The 21,371-nt window shown below is 51.8% G+C and overlaps 2 protein-coding genes across 3 annotated transcripts in view; both read right to left on the reverse strand.

Moving 5' to 3' along the window:
- Nucleotides 1-2,295: 2,295 nt before the first annotated feature.
- On the reverse strand, nt 2,296-9,253 carry SMIM12 (small integral membrane protein 12). Of its 2 annotated transcripts, none has more exons than XM_081145695.1 (2): nt 8,921-9,253; nt 2,296-6,924 (listed from the first exon to the last, which is right to left on the reverse strand). In XM_081145695.1, the coding sequence occupies exon 2, from the start codon at nt 6,917-6,919 to the stop codon at nt 6,641-6,643; it is 279 nt and encodes a 92-aa protein (XP_081001821.1). In that variant the 5' UTR covers nt 6,920-6,924; nt 8,921-9,253; the 3' UTR covers nt 2,296-6,640. The 2 variants fall into 2 exon arrangements, with proteins under 2 accessions (XP_081001821.1, XP_081001820.1); XM_081145694.1 differs by having other exon boundaries at nt 9,159-9,231.
- A 5,521-nt stretch (nt 9,254-14,774) lies between these two features.
- DLGAP3 (DLG associated protein 3) overlaps nt 14,775-21,371 on the reverse strand; it is a 53,271-nt gene continuing 46,674 nt past the window's right edge. Inside the window, exons 9-12 of the mRNA XM_081145691.1 lie at nt 17,648-18,132; nt 16,665-16,756; nt 16,276-16,419; nt 14,775-15,600 (exon numbers count right to left, since the gene is read on the reverse strand). Of these exons, the coding sequence (XP_081001817.1) occupies nt 15,382-15,600; nt 16,276-16,419; nt 16,665-16,756; nt 17,648-18,132 (940 nt within the window). The 3' untranslated portion in view covers nt 14,775-15,381. The remainder of the gene's footprint in view (nt 15,601-16,275; nt 16,420-16,664; nt 16,757-17,647; nt 18,133-21,371) is intronic.

Below are 21,371 nucleotides of genomic sequence, written 5' to 3' on the forward strand. Positions count from 1 at the left end.
AAGTTTTACATCAGCTTCTTGATGAAATGAGGAAAGCAAAGCCTGCCCTGTTTGCAAGGATTCCTTCCAAGGCCTCACCCTACCAGCCTACTCCACCCTCCCAGGCCTCAGCCAGAGGAGGGGGTGCTAAGGAGAAAATGGAGACAAAGCAGAGAGACTCCAGAAGCAGCCGTCCCTCCACTCCCAGGCATTCCCACACGTCCTCAGAATTTCCTCATCCCACGGAGTCAGCCCAGGGGTCTGCTGAGGCTGAGGGCGAGCCTCACCTGGTAAGGGCCTCAAGCGGTCCCCTGGGCTCCACCCCAGGGCCTCCTGGATTCCTTGGAGCGCTCCCCTCCACCCCACTGAGCTGCTGGGAGCTTTGATCAGCACTACACGAAGGGTTTCCTGAATGCTTTCCTGAGGACATTGTTCCTCTCTACAGAGTCATCAGGGTCAAATTCATCACGGGCCCTGCAGGTCCAGGTCCTACCCAGAGGGGAAAGCCATCCCTCTGCCCAAGCCCCACTTCCCCTGGGAAAAGTCAGGCAGCCATTTCTTTGGGTTCAGCTCTTCAACAGCCTCTGGGAAGGCAAAGCTGTAGCAAAACACGGCTGCCCCAAGCTCAAAGCCACTGGCACCTCAAAGCACACACCTGGGAGTCCTGTCCTCCAGAGGCTCGTATCTGCACCCAGCCCCAGTACCTGCTCCATCCCAGACACTCAGGGGCCTCTTCATTCATTCAGCTTTTATTGGAAATGACTGTGAAGGCCTTCTGCGAAGAGCACAGAGGTGAGACTGTCCCTGCCCTCAAGGAACTCACAGTCCAAGGGGAAACAGACACACCCATCACAGTGCCTTGTAATAAATGCTGCAGTACAATGAACTCAGGGCAGGAGAAGCATGGAGGGAGCCACGATCTCTGCTTAGAGGAGTGGGTATGGGCCCACAGGTACTAAATCTTGTAGTGTAACAGGAGTCCACAGGTAGCCCGGGAGGCACACGGGGGTGTCAGGATTTGAACAGGCATGATACATTCAGGAAATGGCAAACACTAGGCTCTGTCCTGGGGATGATGGGAGAGGCTGGAAGTCGGTGAAGGATCTCACGTGGCTCAAAAGAGGCTTTGGTCTGTGAGGAGTGACTTTATCAAAGATGTGTTTTAGAAAGAAAATGCTGGCAGAAATGGGGAGAATTTTCAGGAGGAGATAAAAAAATTAGGCAAGAGATGATGAGGGCCTGAAGCAGGGCTGTGAGATGGAGAACAGAAGAGGAACCCCAGATATAGAAGTGAGTCACCACAGGTGGGTGATGGAACCCAGGAGAGTGGGGAGTGGGGGACAAAAGAACAGAAGAGACAGACTCTGTGCCAAACACCTTGCTGCGTGTTTTACAAACACTCTCTCAGCCTTCATCACTCTATGAGGTGGGTAGATTATCCCCACTTTACAGATGATGCTTAGAGAAGGTAAGTGACTTTCTAGCCACACTAGACTACAGTTAAGCTTCAAACCCAGGTCAAGACTTTTAACTAACAGACTATTTGGGAAGTCTAGACAGAGATGTGTGTAGTAAGCTGTTTCAGAGAATGATCTAGAGTTTAGGAGGAAGTCCACAACTAGAGATAGGTACTTAGGAGTCATCAAGGTAGATACAGGTAGTGGCTGATGCCAGAACTATCCAGCAAGAAGAAAACCAAGGATGAAGCTGGAAGAACACTGCCATTTAGAAGCGTGGGGAGAGCTGAGACAGGACTCTGACATGGTGCTGATATCAAGAGAGAATTCCATAAAGAATGCTGAGTACTGCAGAGAGCCACCATTTACTAGGACCAAAATGAGAATATGAGATTTGAAACTGCAAAGGCTTTTAGCCAAAATGACTTCACCACCGTAGTGGTGGTGGAAGACAGCACAAAGCAAAGGGTGAGGAATCCAGCGATGGGGTGAGGAACCTGAGGAGCTTTGATTAAAATATATATGTCATCTTGAGGATTGCACACGGAAGCCACAAATGGAGAGCACCCAGCAATAGGGTTATGCAAATATTTCCAGCAGCACTTGGCAGCTCAGGCCCTGAAGCAAATAGAAATGGTCAGTGGAGCCAGGGTTGGAAGCGAGGGAACAGGGGCAGTGGAGCGGGGCATAAGGGCATAAAGGACTTTGAACCCTTCCAGACAGAAGAGCTGCCCCTGCTGGGATGCCAATAAAGATCTTTTAAAATCTCAAATATTTGGGAGGACCCATTTGGAATTTTTAAACAGAAACTAAGCCAGGGTTTACCTTTGCATTATGTAAAAAGAATGTGATGCACGGATAACATTAACAAGTTTAATTAAAAAAGAATGAACTTTTTAAGTACATCAGAAGCACCTGGGACTGATACACTAATTACTCCTCTTTACTCTTTTTTAAAGTATGTTTTAGAGAGAGGAAGGGAGGGGAAGAGTGAAATATCGGTGAGAGAAACATCTATCAGCTGCCTCCTGCATGCCCTCCACTGGGATGGAGCCCGCAACCGGCACATGTGCCCTGTCAGGGAGTCAAACTGGCGACCTCTCGGTGCATGGGTCCACGCTCAACCACTGAGCAACACTGGCCAGGGCACTCCTCTACTCTTAAAGCTGACCCCCCAAAGATTCTCACTTAGCAAGTACTTTGGGAGACTGTGTACAGAGAAGGAATAAAAGAGCATTTATTTCTATGTCTTTATTCAGACTGGCTGCCATCCCGAGTCGATAAAAGGGAGGTTTTACTGGGATGTAAGAGCACTTGCATGTTTTCAGAGCACTTTCTAAACTGGTTTCTCACTCTTTATACATTATCAGCAGGGAACACATCAGTGTGCCCATTTTGCAGTGGGGAAACCAAGGCCAGGAGAGGTGAAGGAGCATGCCTCAGGTCACCCAGTTCTCTCGCCTCCAAGTCCAAGGCTCTCCTCTACCCACTCTCCTGATATGTGTCACCCCTGGGCATCCCACACCTTCCTCCCCACTCCTCATCTCGAAGCCCTCAACCACCAGGCCTGTGAGCTGTGAGGGTCCCTTTGACCGCTCTCCCAGCCAAGGTCACTCTCGCCCCTGGATCCCTGCCTCACCAGGATCACAAGGACACATGCAACTATTGTGGGGAATGTAGGTTTTTCTTGCAAAAAAATTAAAGTGGCTAATATTTATTGAGCACTTACTGGTTGCCATGGACTCTGTTAGGAACTTTACATGTTACCTTCTCCTCACAACCACCCAACAAAAATAGGTATCCTTACCCCCATTTTACAGATGAGGATACTGAGGTCCAGAAAGGCTACGTGACTTGCCCCAGGTCAATCAGCTAGTTGCTAAGGCAGCCTTCACCACTCAGGTCTGTCAGACTCTTGGCCCCACTTATCTTTCTCTACACTGCCCAGGCTCACCACTCTACAAATGCCAAGATCCACGTCCAAGTGGAAAAGGAAAAGCGAGCCTTTTCACTGTCATTGCCTGGCTCCCAGGTGACCGGGGTAGCCTAATCCCACGGTGTTTCGTTTGACCGACAGCCCCACCAGCCAGGACCCTAGGAAGCTCACGAGAGTCAAAAGGCTCCCTGGCAGGCTTGTCTTGGCAGCTGCCCAGCAGACTTGTGCTAACACAGCAGCAGGCACAGGAAAGGCTCCAGAGAGAATGGAAAAGCACCAGACACCAGGCTGGTGAGGGGAGAGAAGTGATTCCTGCCGCATTCAGACAGGATAACCCTGCTCTAAGCTACCACCGTCACTGGGCTGGGAAGAGACCCAAGGCAGGGAAAGCAAAAAGCCCCAAGCACGTCCACTTACTAAAGTGTTTCAGTGAATATGACTGTTGGGCCAGCCCAAGAGAGGGTCCTATGCCTTCAGAGTGAAGCAGCAGGCATGGAAGAAAACCAGTTGGTGCCCTGGCCAGCACCCTGGCCTGCCTGCCTTTGCTGGCATCTGCACCCACCCTGCTACTTACTGTCACCCAGCATGCAAGAGAGCTTGCATGATTTACAGCAGCACAGCGGCAGTAGACCTCAGCCAGCCCGTGGGAAAGAAAGCTAGCCGAGAATATTAATAGACTTGCCAGAGGCAGAAATTGAGTGAGGGCAAGCCCTAGGAAATAAAATTATTTAAAAGGGGGTACAATTAAAGTGAGCCTGGAAGAAGGGAGCAACTTGGATTTACAGAGGGAGGGCTTCCTCAGCTGGGCCCTGGGAGGTGGTACACCAGCACTGACAGGGTTATTCTAGAATATCTGAAAATCCAAAAATGTCTTAGTCTATGGGAAAGAAATTTTTGTGTTGTTTCTGTAGCTTTTCTGTCCGCTAATGTTCTGCTTAGGCTATTACACTACATATGTACAGGATGCTCAAAACTATCTCAAGGGAAACCACTCCCAGGATCTAATATTTGCCACAAATGGTTAGGTTGCCAAAAACAATTAATTATTATTTATTAATAATTTATTAATTATTCATTATTATTAATTGTATCTCTGGGCAAGCAGCACAAATTGGAAGATGCTGAGTAGCGACTGCCCCCTTTAGGCAGGCCTGTGCTTTCTAGTTTCAGGCCTGGTGCGATCATTTATGCCACCTGACTGACCCCTGTAGGCATCCCAGTTAGCTACTCCTAGTTAAACCTGGTGAAAGGATCCCAGGCTTGGTCATACTCAGGACTGCCACACAGGGGCAGCACTGGTCTGCCAATGAGGTCTGTAAACAAGCTGAGCTTGGCATATCCTTTCAGAACCAGAAATCCCACCCTTACTTGGGTAGCAGACACTCCTTCTCCAGACTCCCCATCAGATTTGTTCCCTGAGAATCAACAGCAGCTCATGCCAACATTCCCACTAGGCCTGGGCAACCTGACTTGCTCCCTCCTCCCCGGGCGACCACCTTCCACATCCTCCCAGTTCCTCTACCTCCACAGCTGGGATCTCCACCTGGTCAGGGATTCTACCTTCGTCACCTGTGAACACCGTCAGGCCTCAGATCCCGACATGAAGCAGGCAAACACCTTTCCCCTTTGTAAAGGCAGTTCGTTCCTCATCAAATGTGCATGACTTGCCTTTGCTCACTTAGGTTAAACATCAGTTGACTTCATGAGGCAATAGGTTCTTCTGCCTCCTCCTGCCCTCTGCTCTCACTCCCCTTCCTACCTCACCGGCAGCATCTTTTTTATTAATCCTCACCTGAGGATGTTTTTATTGATTTGAGAGAGAGAGGAAGGGAGAGGAAGAAAAGAGAAACATCTATCGGTTGCCTCCCAAATGCACCCCGACCAGGGACCAACCCACAATCTGGGTATGTGCCCTGAATCAAACCCAAAACCTTTGGGTGTATGGGATGATGCTCCAACCCACTGAGCCACACTGGCCAGGACCCAGCAGCATCTTAAGTGGTGGCTTTTAGTATAAATTTCTACAGCCCTTTCGGAAAGGCATTTGATATTGTGTCCAGACCCTTAAAACTGCTCATCCCATTTCATCCAAAATGCCATTTACTATTCCTACCATTTAATCCAAAACGCAGGACAAAATATTCATTGCACTATCTATACTAGTGAACCAGAGACCACCCAAATGCCCTCCAGCAATGGGGAATTGCTAAAAACATAACAAAGTGTTAGCATGTTACCTGTACTAGGGCCCTTTTTTAAAATCCCTACCAACTGTTCTTTCGAGTGCATATATTACTTTTATAGGGAAAAGTGTGTGTGAAATTGGAAAATTTGATACCAACTGTTAAGCTCCCTGGTCTATTCTAATTTAGATTCTGAAAGGTCCAGTAAGTCTCTTATTACCATGGTAGAAAAGCTTCCGGAAGCTGTGCCTCCAGGACTCACCACCTCCCCGGCCCAGTGCAACCACACTAGTAAAACAAAGCTTCCAGTACCCTGGAGTCCTTAGTTAAAGGCTAATGTTATCCTTCCTTGAAATGCTTGCACTTGCATAACTCCTAAGGAGACCCCAAACACAACCTGGAAGATAGCATTAGATCAATATGGTTCTCAGATGCCACTTTAATCAAGTTTTGCACTATACAGTGATGGGGAGGGGGCGGTGAAAGATGGTAATAATTTTCAAGCAAATTCACCTGCCCCGAGGTGAACAGCCTGGGCTGCCAAGAACAGAAAAATGTTCTCCTTCCCCAGGGACTCCCCGCTTTCCTGAGCTGGTAGGACAGGATTTCAGGAAAAGTGAGCACAAAGGGCTGGACAAACGAGGGAAGGAGCCAGGTAGGTTTCTGAATTCTTCCCATGCAAACAGGAACCAGACATGTGGTATCTCTCTTATGGCAACACCCCAATCCCATGCACTTCGGCTTAAGGCCAAACTGCCTCCCTGCAGAGGTTGACAGCCAATGTTCTTTTCGTATCCCTACTTCCAGCAGTGCGCCCAGAAGCGTGGGCAGTTGTGGCCACCATACAACAGATACAGCCTGCAGGCCAGAACCCTCCAGGCCTTCCTCTTCGACTGGCCCCTCAGCTGCTAGTGTGTCTGTCTGCCTGACCACAGAAGAGCACCCAGTATGTGCGTGGCTGGGTGGTGCTGGAGGGGCCAGAATAAGCAACAGTGCAAATCAGATATAGGTTCTGGAGCCGGGTCAACATGGTGGCAGGACCAGTCACAGCCTACGGAAGGGCCCATGAGGCCCTATGTTTTCTATTAATTCTTCTCCGGGCGGTTTCTGTTCAGGACAGCTTTAGGGGCAAATTCCAGCTTGTCCTTAAGGCTCACCACCTGGGTGTGGTCCTTGCCTAGCAGCTCATCCAACTTTCGGTCCTCCCGACGCTCTGAGATGCTCTTTTCCTCCTCCACAGGCTGGGGATCCTTTCCCCTGATGAACCATTCCAGGTGGTAGCCCACAGCCCCGACCACGAAGGCCACAGGAAATGTGACATAGGGAGCATAAGTACGCACCACGGTCCAAAACACAGGCCACATGACATCTGTAGAAGAGCACAAGGCAGCATTAGGGAGACGCCAGCTTCCCCTCCCCACCAAATGAACCCCCTATCAGGCTCCCCATTTACCAGGCAACCTGGCCCCATGCAGAGTAATGCAAGAGAGTACCTTGCTTTATGCAACAGTTGGGTCCCTGAAACAATCCAGAAAATTTAGAATGATTCAATTGTTAGGGAAGGGGAGAAGGCTCCACTTCACGTACTATACTTTTTGACAATTATGCAACCACATATGGCAGAGTTCCCTATGACGGGACCTCTGGGCCTCACCTAAGAAAGCTTCAAACCTATTCTTGACCATAGGCCTTCCCTCTACAGTTTGCCAACCTTCCAAGAATGGGAAAGAAGACTTTCTCCATGTCCACCCCCTGAAGCGGATGGCATTATCAGAGAGTTAAGTAACGTGCGCAAATCTCAACTAAAAAATTCTGTTTGTGCTCCTGTACATACTTCTGCAGCTTGGCTACCTCTGCTCTAAAGTGGACATCAAAACCTTACCAAGGCTGAGAAGACTCTCTCCCTTTCTCTCTCTGAGTCCAGTTCTCTTTGGAGAAATCCCAGCATTCTGTGGACCTAAGACTATAATGGGCCATCATCAGGGAAAAAAGTGCAGCAGCTCCAAGATTCCCCTCCCGTCTCCTTTGTCTTAGCACCAAGCACTCGGCTGGACAATTCACACAGTAGTCACCATCTGATCATCACAACACATCTACGAGGTAAAAATTCTCAGCCCGGATTTTTGTCTAAGGCTACAAAGGCTCTGGGTCATTATATTAAAGTGCCCCAAATAACACAGCCACTTATTTTGAACCCAGGCCCTCCAATTTCAAATCCTGCGCTCTTTCTGGTGGAAAGAACACACTGCCAAGGGTGTATGGTTTCTGTACAAATCCTGAATTTGGGGAGAGCTTCTATTTTTTTTTCCCATCAGCTTGGCATTTCATTACCTAGAAGGGCACCCCGCATTTTTTTTTTTTGCAAACTCTAAGATTATACTCAGAGATTTGTGAAATTATAAGATCTAGAAGTTGTTAAAAGAGACACCCCCAGAAGAATCTCAAATCTAATACTTCTCCATCTCCTAAGCAAGTTCTCTCTTTATAAGTAAACACTTTCTCTAAACAGTAACTCTCCATTCAGGTTTCCAACTTTTCTTAAAACATATCAAGTATGAGTCCACAACTATTACCTGTCACATGCAGCACAAGGTCTCTCTGTCCTCCTAATCACATTCTAATCATTTTCAAGTGAGTCAATGAATTCATTTATTTAATACTTATAAGCATTATAACCATTTCCTCTGCATCAGCACTGTGCTGGCCTACTCCCCCCCTCCCCCCTTGTCTGCAATCCTCAAAACACTTTAGGCTCCAAGAGGGCAAGGACGATGTCTGTGCCCCACTGTACCCTATCCATCCCCCCACATCTTCCACCCAGCCCGGTCTTAAATAAAATGCTCCAAAAAGTTTGTTGAATGAATGAACGAAAGCTCAAGCAACACACTAATGTAAAACCACGGCAGTCATCCACCCACCCGCCTCCAAAAGGTAGCAGGAACGCAGCACGTGCCTTTGCTGATGACAAGAAGCTAGATACTCTAACAAGTCATCCCCAGGGCAGGCATATGAAAGAGGCAAAAGTGTCTCGCACATACTGTGACGCGTATTTCCAGCCCAGCATGGAGGGAGCCTGACCGTCAGGTAAAGGTCAACTGGGTTGCCGGCCAGCTTGCCCTTGTGCCGGGCCCCGGAGGCCCAGCGAGGCCCAAACCCGCAGGGTGAGATTTGAGAATCGCCAACAAGGCCAGAGAAGACCTAAGCGGGTTGAAGATTAACCCTGCCCGTCCCTCGAGCCCGGTCCACGGATGGGAGCGCAAGTGAGGTCAGGGTCCAAGAATCTTCGCGTCTCCCCGCGTCGGGCTCCCGGTCCCCCGTCCCCATCCCACCACGCTCACGCCCCTGTCGGCGGCGTCCGTACTCACCCACGTGCCCGAGGCCGAGAAGCCCCGGCCGCAGAGGGCCAGCTGGGCGCCCAGGCTCGCTCCGCAAACCCCGGGAAGAGTGGGAGCCGTCAGGCCAGGCCGGGGCCGGAGCGGACGCCCGAAATAACCCCTCCTGCAACTCAGAGGTCAAAGCCAGGAGCCGTCGCCAAGACAACGGGCAGCCCGGGCAGCCGCCCGGGGGAAGGGAACAGCGCGCCGGCGGGGACCGCGCGCTCACCTGAGCCGCGGGGCGCACTCGCCGGTTCGGCCCCCGCCCTCCGCGCTCCGCTGGCTTCCCGGGAACACGGGCGTTGCCCCTCCCAGCGGCCCGCGGGCCCCGCCCGAGGCCCCGCCCACCGAACGCCCGCTCTCTCGGAGCGCAGGGATTGGCTGAGCTCCAGTCGCGGGAGCGGAGCAAGCGAGGCGTCCGCGCTGGAGCCCCGCTGCGCCGAGGTGGACGCACGCCCCCTGGGGGCCAGGAGGTTTACCGCTGACTTAGCCGTTCGCTTTTCGGGTGGAGAAAGTCAAAGATCATCCATTCACTTGTTCAACAGATTTTACCAAGCGCGTCTGAGACCTAGGTCGGAGCACGCGCGTGCACACACGCACACACACACACACACACAGACATGATCACTGCCCTCAAGAAGCTCTCTTTAGCAGAATATAATCTAGTGCTTAAGAACTCTTCAGATCTGGGCTCGCTTTCTAACTGTGACCTTGGGAACAGTATTAATTCTTAGCCCCCTTTTCCTCTTAGATGTAGAGGTAATAACACCTATTTCACAGGATATTATGAGGGTTAGATAAGATTATGTAAGTAAAGTGCTATACCAGGCACATAGCAAGCAGAGAAATAAATGGGTACTGTTGTTAGTCTACAAATAATACAAATATAGTAAAACCTAAGTTTCACCTGACCCTTTAGGTACAAGTATTCACTCCCTTCTCTGTGTCCCCACTGCTCCCTGTAAGACATCTATTTTGTTGCGTGTAGAAAACAAAACACCAAAGCCCAAGCTCATACATAATGCTCCTGCCTAGCCCTGCTTTTCCACTCTCATTCCATTAGTCTCAGCCAGGCATATTTATCTATCGTTAGTAACACATGCTAAATTCCTCCCATTCCTCCATGCAGACCAAATTGTTTCACACCTCTGTGCCTTTAATTATGCTTTCTCATCTACCTGGAGTGCCCTTCCTCCTTTTCTTTACCAAGTATCTATGGCTCATTTTTCAAGCTTTAGGAATACCACTGTAGAAGCCTCCTGGACAGCATTATTAACCCTCCCTCTATAATCTCAAAGAGCTCAATGCTAAGCTCTGGCAGTGGGGATGGAAAGAAAGGAATCGTATAAAGAAATATGCAGGAAACTGTCATTCGTATAATTTATTTACTAGTTGAATAGGTAGAGAAGGGAACAGAATTACCTAGAATAATCAGCGTTCAGTCAGCCAATTAACATGTGCTAGGCATCAGGGGTACAAAAAAAATGACTGGGACCATCCCTGCCCTCAGTTCTCTGCCTAACGGGGAAGCAGACTGGTCTACAAAATGTCAACAGTGTGAGTGCCCTGGCCAGATGGCTCAGTTGGTTGGAGCATTGTCCCATGCACCAAAAGGTTGCCGGTTGGATCCCGGGTTGAGGCGTGTGCGGGAGGCAACAGATCGACGTTTCTCTCTGACATCAATGTTTCTCTCCCTCTCTCTCTCTCTCTCTCTCTCTCATCAATAAACAGATTCTCATGTAAGGATTTTTTAAAGATGTCAAGAGTGTGAGAAAAGTGGCAATAGAAGTATGCACAAGTGGCACAGAGGAGGAACCCCAGGAAGAATTAAGGAAGGCTCCCCAGAGGAACCTGCCCTTGAGCTGAGTCCCAAGTGATGGCTAGCAGTTCCATCAGGCAGAACTGCGTGGGGCTCAAGACTTAGGAATCAGATAGATGTGGGTTCAAATCCTGCCTCTGCTGCCTGCTAATCTCAGAAAAACTATGTTTTTAAAAATACAACAGTACCCACCCCCTGGGGTTGTTCTGAGTACTAAATCACCTAATGTGTATAAAGTGCTTGGCACAGTGCTCAGAATCTCCTAAGTGCTCAGTAAACAGTCACTGGTATGTTCAGTATACTCCAAATTTATTTCTCCTTCTGTAATATCCTATGTCCATTTATGGCATTACTTATTCACTAAGCCAAAAATCCAAGTGACATCTTCAAGGTCTCTTCATCTTTGCATTATTTCCAAGATCCAGTTTGTGCATAGAACCTACACCTCCTGAATGTCTCTCAAATTAATCATCATTATCTCTTACCTAGACCCCTTAGCAACTCCCTGCCTTCCATGGTCCCTTTCAGTGCATTTCCATTCTGTTGGCCAAAGAATCTTTCAAAAACTTAAATAAAATTTAAATGAGCCCTGGCCAGTGTGGCTCAGTTAGTTGGGCATTGTCCTGTGCACCGAAGGCTGCTGGGTTTGATTCCTGGTCAAGGCACATGCCCAGGTTTCACTCTCAGGGTTCTGCTCTCACATTGATGTTTCTCTCTCTCCATCTCCCTTCCTCTCTCTCTCTAAAAATTGACAAACTATTCTTTTAAAAAAATTTAATAAAATCTCCAACCTAACCCCTCTCCCCACCCAACCATGGGTTCCTTTCAGTCATATCTCCTCCCCTGTTTTCTTCAGTTTCTGCTGTTCCCATCATTTCCCACACACATACCCTTCCATGCCTTTGCACAGACTAGTCCTTTACCCTTCAATAAATGTCCTCCCTTCTCTTTTTTTTTTTTTTTAAGATTTTTTACTGATTTTTAGAGAGAGAAGAAGGGAGAGGGAGAAAGAGAAACAACAATGTGAGGGCAGCCCAGCCGGGCGTGGCTCAGCAGTTGAGCATCAACCTAGGATCCAGGCGATCAGGGTTCGATTTCCAGCCAGGGCACATGCCCGGGTTGCGGGCTGCAGCTGATCAATGACTCTCTCATTGATGTTTCTATCTCTCTCTCTCCCTCTCTTTTCCTCTCTCTGAAATCAATAAAGATATATTTTTAAAAAACAAAAAAAAACAATGTGAGGGCAGAACATCAGTCACTGCCTCCTGCACACCCCCCACCAGAGATCCAGCCTGAAACCCAAACAAGTGCCCTCACCAGGAATCAAATGAGCAACCTTTCAGTGCACGGGACAACATCCAACCAACTGAGCCACACTGGCCAGGGCCTCCCTCTTCTTTGATCGAAAACTCTAATTCATCCTACAAGACCCAGTTCAAAAGATCCCTTTTACAGAAAATTTTCCCAGATTCCCTGGTTGCTCTTGGCTCCCTCCCTCAGGCTCTTCAGGCCCTCTGGGAGAGCAGGCCTCCCTTTATACCTTTCTGTTTGTGTGCCTGGCTATGGCCAGACTGGGAGCAACTCAAGCACAGGGAGTGGATCTAATCCTCCACTTATCCAGCAGGACTACCCAGTCCGCAATACCCGAAGGAGACTACCCCCCATCAGCCCCATGTGGGGAGATTTTAGACATCATGTTTGTAGGATGCCCACACAGTTGCAGTTGCTGACCTGTTTCTTCCTGTCTACTCCCATGTACTTCATGGCCCTGGGAAAGCTGGCCCAGTTTCTGGGAAAAGATACAGACCCATAAAAAAACATGTAATATAGAGGGTTACGCTCAGACTCAGCCACTTCCCAGCTTTGTGATTTGGGGTAAGTTGTTTAGCCTCTTCAAGCCTCAGCTTTCTCATCTGTAAAATTGTGGTGATAATATCTGCTTCATAGGATTGCTGAGTATTGTCTAGTTCAAACCTTACCCATGACCCAAGATTAGAGGTGAGCAACATGCCCTGGCCAGTGTGGCTCAGTGGTTAGAGTGTCAGCCCAGGCACTGAAGGGTTGCAAGTTCGATTCCCAGTCAAGGGCACATACCTGGGTTGCAGGTTCGATCCCTGGCCCTAGTGGGAGCATGTGCAGAAGGCAACCAATGTGTCTCTCTCACATTGACGTTTCTCTCTCTCTCCTCTCTCCATCTCCCCCCTTCCCCACTCTCTCTAAAAATCAATGGAAAAAAATATCCTGGGGTGAGGATTAACAAAAAATAAATAAAAGTAGAAATGAGAAACAATCTCAGAGAGGTAGTGACTCAGCCAAACCCTTACTTGGCAAATCTACAGGAAATAGACAGATGAGCCTTTCTGATGGAAACTTTTGGACAGTCATCCAATCTAAGTGTTTTGAGACCTAGCTGTCCATCACAATCACCTGGAGCACTTGTTAAAAACTCCTTTGGGCAGAGAATCTATTCACTAAGCCTTGGACAGGGCCCAGGAATATGTTTGAGATCAGCCTGAAGCTGATTCACTTTTGGAAATTCGGATCACATGGGGGCCCTCTCCACCTTCCAATGGAGTGTGTCCAACCTCTTGATTTTCAAGTGATCTCCCAGAACAGCCTGTAAAATATCTGTTCCTGCCACTCTCCTGTTCAAAACCTTCCCATGGCTCCCTACGGCCCACTGGACCAGGCCTACCCTCTTTAAGTTGCCCAGTATGATCAAGCTTCAGCACTCCCAATGCCTCTTTCTCCAGACCCAGAGGTTGTCTGATCTTGGAACATTCTTCCCAGCCCCAGCCCTCCTTCAGTGGCTAGTACCTCGTCATTTTTTAAATTGATTTTAGAGAGGGAGAGGGAAACATCAATTGGTTGCCAATCAGGGATTGAACCTGCAACTTGGGTATGTGCCCTGACCAGGAATTGAACCCATGAACATTTGGTGCATAGGATGGTGCTTAACCAAATGAGCCATGGCGGCCAGGGCCTTCATCACCTGTCCAGCACTCACCCTTATATTTTATCTGCTTGTTCACTGGTTTTTCCTGTAAGACTGTAAGCTCCAGAACGGTAGAAACTACACTTTTTCAGGGCCATCTCCCTGGTGTTGGATGCCAACAGTGATTCTTAATAAATGTTTGCTGAATAAATGAATGAGAATTAGCTAGTCCAGTGTGGCCCAGAAGAGCAATCGACCTCCTGGAAATCTTTTCCTCCTGCCTCAGGGTGACACATCCACCCCAAGGGTTATTTAAGGACTGGAATGGTGGCTTTTGGGGTGGACACCGCCATCGAACCCTTCCTGGGCTAACTAAAAGCTCATGGTTAGCCAGATCTGGGTCTGCCACCCTTAGCCCTGGGGCTTTGGACAGGTCACTTAACCTCTCCTGAGCTTCCACTTTCTCATCTGTCAGAAGGATGAGCCACATCCATGTAATGCGTTCTCCCTTTGCCTGACCCACAGTAAGTATCCAATAAATATTAGCTATCAACACTAGGTTTGGGTTGCTATTTAGCTTCCAAGGAAAATTCTGTTCTCTGGCCCTAGGAGAGAGTGCCCACCCATAGGAGGCATCAGAAAATATGGTAGCACTAAATTGAACAGAGTTTTTCTGCTGCTGATCAGGAATGACTGGAGCAGAGGTTCTGGGCCCTCAGGGGAAGGGAAACCAATATTCATCCATATCAAGATATAGCCACACTCCCTGTTTATTGAGCACATGCTGTGTGCCAAGGCACTGGGCTCTGGGCTCCCCTCTCTGAGGGAACCCTGGAGGGCTGGGAGGCAGAAAGGGAAAGGAGTGAAGAGGTGGAAGCCCTCCCGTCTTTGCCCCACGTGGACCCCTCCACGTGGAGGGCTCAGGTCCTTCTGTGGCCACCCAGGGGGGGCGAAGCTTTCCCCAGATGGCTCAGGCAATCCCAGCTCTCCCCAAACCAAGAGCTTGGGCTCCCCGCCTCTCCTCCCTCCACCTCCAGTCCCCCATGCACAGTGCAGAGGTGTCTTCTTCAGGAGAGAGCAGATGGCTCGAGTGCAGTTCTGCCGTTTTATTTTTCCTGGGATACTCAAGGGTATGTGGGAACAGCCACAGGTGTGGTGAGGGGAAGCCCCCATCTCCCCTCCCCAGCAGCTGGGAAAGGGGAGAGGCCCAGGCGCCCTGGTCCTGGGTTGGTCCAGCCACTGTGGTCCCTGGGCCCGGCGGGCTGAGGGCTGCAGGTGGAGCCCCTGGGAGGGTGGGCGGGCTCCTAGGCGGGGTTCGGGATTCTTCATAAAAAGCCACGAAGCTGATCCCCACGAAGCCCAGCCCCGCGGGGTGGGGGGGACGCAGAGCCCAGATGGGGGACCCGGCCCGGCCTGGCCCGTGGGGGGGGGGGGAGTAATGGCAGAGATGGTGCCCGTGGGGAGGAGGCGGGGTCGAAGCGTCGGACCAAGAGAGAGGAGGGTCCAGGTGGGGCGCAGGGCGGAGCGGCACGGCCCCCAGCCCAGCCCGGGCTCCTTCGCGTGGGGTCAGGAAGGTAAAAAACCCACGAGAGTGACGGGCGGGGGCCGGGCGCGGTGCCGGCGGGCGGGCGGGCGCCCGCGTTCACAGTGACCTCGACGCTGGGTGTACAGTACGGGAGGAAAACCGCGGCCGGCGGGTCACAGCCGGGTCTGGGCCTCGGGGATGTAGATCTCGATGCTGTCGGCGCTCTCGGTGGCCGAGCTGTGGCGGAAGGAGGCGGCGCGCTTGGCCGCCAGGAGCCGCTTGCGCGCTTCCTGCCGCTGCCGGTCCACCGAGTCCAGCGAGCGCTCCTTCACCGGCGCGCCCCGGCCCCGCGAGGGCTTCTTTGGTATCGGCGGAGGGACCTTCTTCTCCTCCTGCCGGGAGAGGGCGGCTTGGTCGGGGGCGGGGCCCCTGCTTTTCCCACTCACGCCCCCAGCGCCCGAAGGGCTCGCCCCCCAGGCTCCGCGCGGGGGAGCATTAGGCGCCGCCCTGGGCGCCCGCGCCCGAAGCCCCGGGCGGATCTGTTCCCGCAAGGTCAAAACCCAGAGTTTTCTTTTCAAAGATGACTCGAAACGCCCCTTGGTGGCGCCCTTTCTGACAACTCGAACCGGAGCGTTCGCTCCCTCGGGGAAGTGAATGTTTCCACTCCAGGTCGGGAGCGGCGCAGGCAAGGCAGGGGGGTTCACAGGCCAGGCTGCTGGGCCCCATCACAGACAAGGTCTAGTGAGATGAGCCTGAGGGGACCTTCAAGGTCCGAGATGAGGGCAGCTTGCCCTTGGGGAAGCTCTAGGGCTGCTCCCTCAAACTGCGGCTGCTGCCACCGCGGGTTCTGGCAGGCAGGCAGTGAGCACTAGGGCCGAGCACACAGCAGTGACTAAGTGTGGTCTTTTGGAAGAAGAGGGTCACCATCACCTGTCCAGGGCTGCCTTTGCTGCCTTTGGGTCTCTTCTCCTGCCCCCCAATTTCCACATCCCCACCCCCCACATGCTTCCATGGGGAAGGGTATTTTCCAGGATCTGGACTCTTGGCTTGAAGGGACCTCCCCCCACCTTAGGCTCCAAGAGTTTCCAGCTGTTGGCCTTGAGTTGCTGTAGCTCCAGGAACTTGAGGGTCACGTCCTCGATAGAGAGCTGCAGGAGGTCCCAGAAACCCGCCAGGTCCTGGAAGGTGGGCACAGGGAACGCAGTGGGGTCCTGCAGAGGAAGGAGACAAAGGAGAGGCAGCCAGCCAGGGCTGTCTGAGTCCCAGGCAGGCGGGAGAAAGCCCCCACCCGCCCTCACTGTCAGGAGGCTCCACTTGGGAGAGCGGGGCTGGGGGACTGGGGGACGGGGAGGCGAGAAAGCCCAGGCTCCAGACACCTGGCCTCGCCTCCCAGCACGCGCACTGGGTCAGCTGCCGGGGACACGCGCCCCACAGGCTCCACACCAGGGGCACTCACCATGCTTTGCTGACACAGCCGGAAGAACTGCTGAACCTTCTGGGACAGGAGAAGCTGTGTGCTGCCCACGGCACTGCGGATCTTCTCCAGGACTGGGGAGCAGAAGGAGGGGAGCGATGCCTTCCCTGCCCCGGCCCCCAGAAAGTCCGCCCTGACCGGCTCCTACCCTTCCTCATCTGACGTGCGTCTGCTCCTGCCCCTCCCCATCCTATCTTCAGGTTCCCAAAAAGCAGCTCCTAGCCCCACTTCGCAAAGAAGGCTGCCTTCTCAGACACGGATGTCTCTTCCTTCACACAGCCTGCGTTTCCCGAGTGCTTACCCTCCTGTGTCGGAGAACAGAGAAGGCCAGCCCGGCCTAGCCCTCCAGCCCTACGGCCAAGCAGGCACCAGCTCCATGACCGCCTGCTGGCCGACCTGTGTCCCTCGCCAGCGTACAACTCCTTGGCTCGTTAAGAGGCACTAAATAATTTCATATATACGACGCCTGTCTTCCGAGTCACTACCCCACCAATTGGGGATGCCGGGGTAAGGCTGTATCTCCCTCAGATTGAACTTGCAGGGAAGGGCGGTGTCTTCCTGGCTTAATTTTCACCTAGGCCTCAGACAAGATCTGACGTTGTCCACGGCCTGCCCCTCTGCCTTAGTCCCAGCCTCACCACCTGGATCAGGCCCAGATCCCACGCCAGCACAGATGGGAAGAGTGCCCGTGGCCCCCGGGAACTTGGTGACTTGGACTGGCAGGCATCTCCTAGAAGGCCCAGCCTGGTCACCTTTCCCAGTTCCAGCCCTGGCCCCTGAAGTCCTTGCTTCCCTCCAAGAGCTCCCAGAGTGTCCTGCTGCCAGTGGGGACCCACCAAGGTCTGGGGCTAGAGAATCAAACCCTTAGGCCAGCACCCTCACGTCCAGCCAGAGAGCTCTCCTGCTGTGCGCCGGCCTCTGCCACCCGCAGCCACGACCCCCCCACGCAGAGTCCTCGCACTCACTCTCCTCGGGCAGCTCGTAGTCCTCCGCCTCGCGCTCCATCTGCTGGCACCAGTGCTCCAGCTTCTCCACCTCGGCCCTCAGCATCTTGATGAACCACTCGCCGTCCCGCGGGCAGGGGGACGTGCGGCCTGAGTCGGGGAGGCTGCGTGAGCCACGCTCCATCCAGGAGTCCCGGCGGCCGGCCCCGGGGCCGGGGGTGGGGGCGGGGGCAGGGCCCGGGGACCCATCGGTGGCCGGCGGCTCGTACGGCAGTGGGTAGCCCTCGCGGTAGGCCCACTGGCCTTGCGTGTGGACCGTGCGGAAGACTGAGTAGGTGGGGGCCCGGGGTCCGGGCTGGGGTTCAGAGGCGTGCCTCTGGAAGGAGCGTCCGAACTGCAGGGCCTTGTCTTCTGTGGCCACCGAGGCCAGGCCGGCCAGGCCCTCCAGCTCCAGGTCTGCCTGCACGCCGGCCGTCACGCTGTTGGAGCGCTTGAACCTTGCCCGCCTGGCGAGAGAGACGGCTGTCATCTCTGCCCTCGCCCAATATCATCCCAGCCTTCACCCCCACCCCAGGCTAAAAGGAAACCTACAAAGTGATCCCCGACCTTTAACTATATTAGTCCTTGCAACAGGTAGATACATAATATGCCTACCTGTTGCACTGGCCTCTGGACAGGGTGATACTTAAAACTTAACCTGTACAGAACAGCTGCTGGCAAAAGCCAATGAAAACAGGCACAGCTCAAGTGCTAGAGCATCACCCTGCAGAAGTGGGATTGGGGGCGGGGTCTCAGAGGGGCCAGGGAGGGGTCAGGGTGGTGGCTCTTTACCAATGAATACAGAAGTGTTTCAGCATTTTAACAAATTCTATGTCTTTGCTAATTTACACCAGCTGTACAGGTATGTCCCAGGCCCTGCAGAGAGATGAGTAAATTAAGGCCCAGAGAGGCCCATGGACCCCCAGCTACAAAGTAGCAGAGCCAGGATTCAGACCTAGGGCTGCTGCTCGCTCCACAGCCCAAGTACTTCCCAAGGTACCAGCTGCTGGAACATCGGGAAGAACTGCCCTGGAGCAGCTGGGGGAAGGGCGGTGGAAGCAGCTGGGAGGGCTTCTCTAGGGACCTCACTGCTCAGCCCAGAGCCGGGCCAGACACAGTCAGCGGTGCCGGTGGAGTCGAATTAAGTTGTTGGCAGCAACGACATAAGGCCTTGAAATGTCTTGTCTTTGAGTTCATAATATGCAAATAATATGCAAAACAGAACGTCAATTGGTCTTGTTCTTTTTCCCCCTTGGGTTCTATGAAGAAGTCAGTGGCCCCTGAGATGCATGAGGCTGGGGTCAGACAATACTTGAAGTGGGAGTCAGGAGATGTGGGGGTGGGTGGAGTGGTGAACAGAAGTTTGAGGTCTGGAAATTCAAAGACCACAAAAGAAAGGCTCATGTGTCCTAAGCAACCTCTACTGTTACACTGTCAAGAGACAGGGGCGTGGGGAGGTTCCCCCAACCCCCACAACTTCAGCCTTCTTCCTGCTGTCCAGGCCTTCTCTCCCTGCCTGCCTTGCTTGCCTGCTTCCCTCCAGCTGGCGGGCTGCCTGCTGGGAGCCTGTTGCCATAGAAACCAGGCCCAGAAGGATGCTGCAAGACCCAGGAAAAAGAGATGCACTCATGTGCGGTCTCCAACAAGCCCTATGTCCCAACCCCCACCCAGAGAGAGAGAGAGAGAGAGAGAGAGAGAGAGAGAGAGAATATATCACATTGCCTCCCACATGGTCTTCAACCTTGGTGTCTGCCCTGTCTTGCCCTGGTCAAGATTTGCATCACCCCCTGCCTTGACTGTTGGATCAGCTCCCTTTCAGACATCTCTGCCTCTAGTCAGTACAGCACATAAGAGCACTGGAATAGGAGTCAGACCTGAGTACTAATGCTGGTCTTGTTGCTATGTGCCTTTGGGAAGTCACTCACTCTCCAACTAGGCCATCTAATGTGTGTGTGTGTGTATAAAACATGATTATAATTATATATAAATATATAAAATGATAGGAATGGACCAGGAATTCCCAAGTTTCCTCCTCTCTCTAAAATTGGACCTTGCATACTTTAAGATCTGGGGCCCAACATTCCCTCACCAATCGACCCAGGACTGGAGAAGTTTTCCTAAAGTTGACCTCTGCTCAGTTCATTCCCCTGCTCAAACCTCTTCCGTAGCTCCCCAGTGCCACGCAGATAGAGTTCAAGCTTCCTATGCTAGCATCTACCAATGCTCGCACATATTCGGACGCAGCCTCGCCAACCTCTTCTCCCCTGCATTCTCCCTGTTCCCCAAGTAGATTATCCTGGCCCTGACTCTAAGCCTTTGCCCATGCTATTCCCCTGCCTGAAATGGCCTTCCTTCTCCTCGCTCCCTGCCCATCCTCTGTCCCAGTCTCCTCTTCCTCTGTGACCCTCCAGACTGTCCCCAAGACCATCCTCTGTACTTTACCTCCCTCAGCGGTCTTCTTGCATTTGGAGGGAGCCCCACTGTTTCGTTACATTGTTCTGTTTCTGGCGAGAGTCTTATCTAACTGAACTGTTAGGATGCACTTTGGCTCCTTTTGAATATTTTTGTGCCTCTGAGCTCCAGTTAGCCTTTGGCTCCTTCAGAGCTCCAGCAATTGCAAACCACAGACATAAAGGTGGGGCTTGCCCCAATAAACATAGTATTAAAGACGTGCCTTCCCTGCTGTGTTCCTGTTAACGCCACGAAACATGGATCTGTCCTTTGGCACCAATGGGTTTGCTGCCTTTCACCTGTCTTGATAGAACAGGCCACAGAGTCTGGAACAGAAGCATAAGTGTCCCAGGCTTTGTGGTTCTCAAGTAGTACCTCAAGGAGCTCTCTCGTTGGGTCTACTTCAAGGAAGACCAACCAATTTGAGGAGTTGATGGGATTACTAGAAGCACAATCTTCACCAGCATTCCCAGCCAGGGGCCAGAGATCTGCACAGCACAAGCAGGGATCGGTCATCCTTGAGCAAGTGGCATTTACAACCAGAAGTATGAGACAAGATCATGCAAGCAAAGAGCAATGGAACAAAGATCCAAAGCACCAGAGAACATGGACATTTCAGGGGCGGGGTGGAGACAGTGTAGCCCCCGAGGTGCCTAAGCCAGAGAAGACAAAGAAGAAAACCAGAGCAAAGGCACTTAAGGGCCGACCAGGGACAAATGGGTCTCAAGAAGGAATGAGCGACCAACATGGAAAATGCAGTCAATTAAGAATGAAAGGTGTCCGTCCATTGATTTGGGAATATGGGAGCCACTGGTGATCAGGGCAAGAGGGTTTGGTGGAGTGGGGTGCAGACAGCAGGGGATATCAGGAGGTGGAGAAAAGTAGGCAAGACAACTCTTGAAAAGAGCTTGCTGAGAAAGGAGGAAGAGAGAAGACAGTGTGCCTGTAAGGGAGAGATAATATGATTATTTGTCAATTATGTCTCAATAAATCTGGGGAAAATAAGGGAGGGGTGTTTTGTTTAGGATGGCTCTCACAAGCCATATCCCAAGGAGGGAGAATCTGGGGGTAAGCAGACTAATGGCTGCCCAAAGAGGTCCATGTCCTAATCCCTGGAACCTGTGAATGATACCTTTCATGGCAAAAGGGACTTTGCAGATATGATTATTTTAAGGATCTTGAGATGAGAAGAGCCTGGATTATCCAGGTGTGTCTAATTTAATCATAAAGGCCCTTATAAGTGAAAGAGGGAAGG

Source organism: Miniopterus schreibersii, assembly GCF_964146895.1.
Source record: "Miniopterus schreibersii genome assembly, chromosome: 8".
In the NCBI taxonomy this organism is placed as follows: domain Eukaryota; kingdom Metazoa; phylum Chordata; class Mammalia; order Chiroptera; family Miniopteridae; genus Miniopterus; species Miniopterus schreibersii.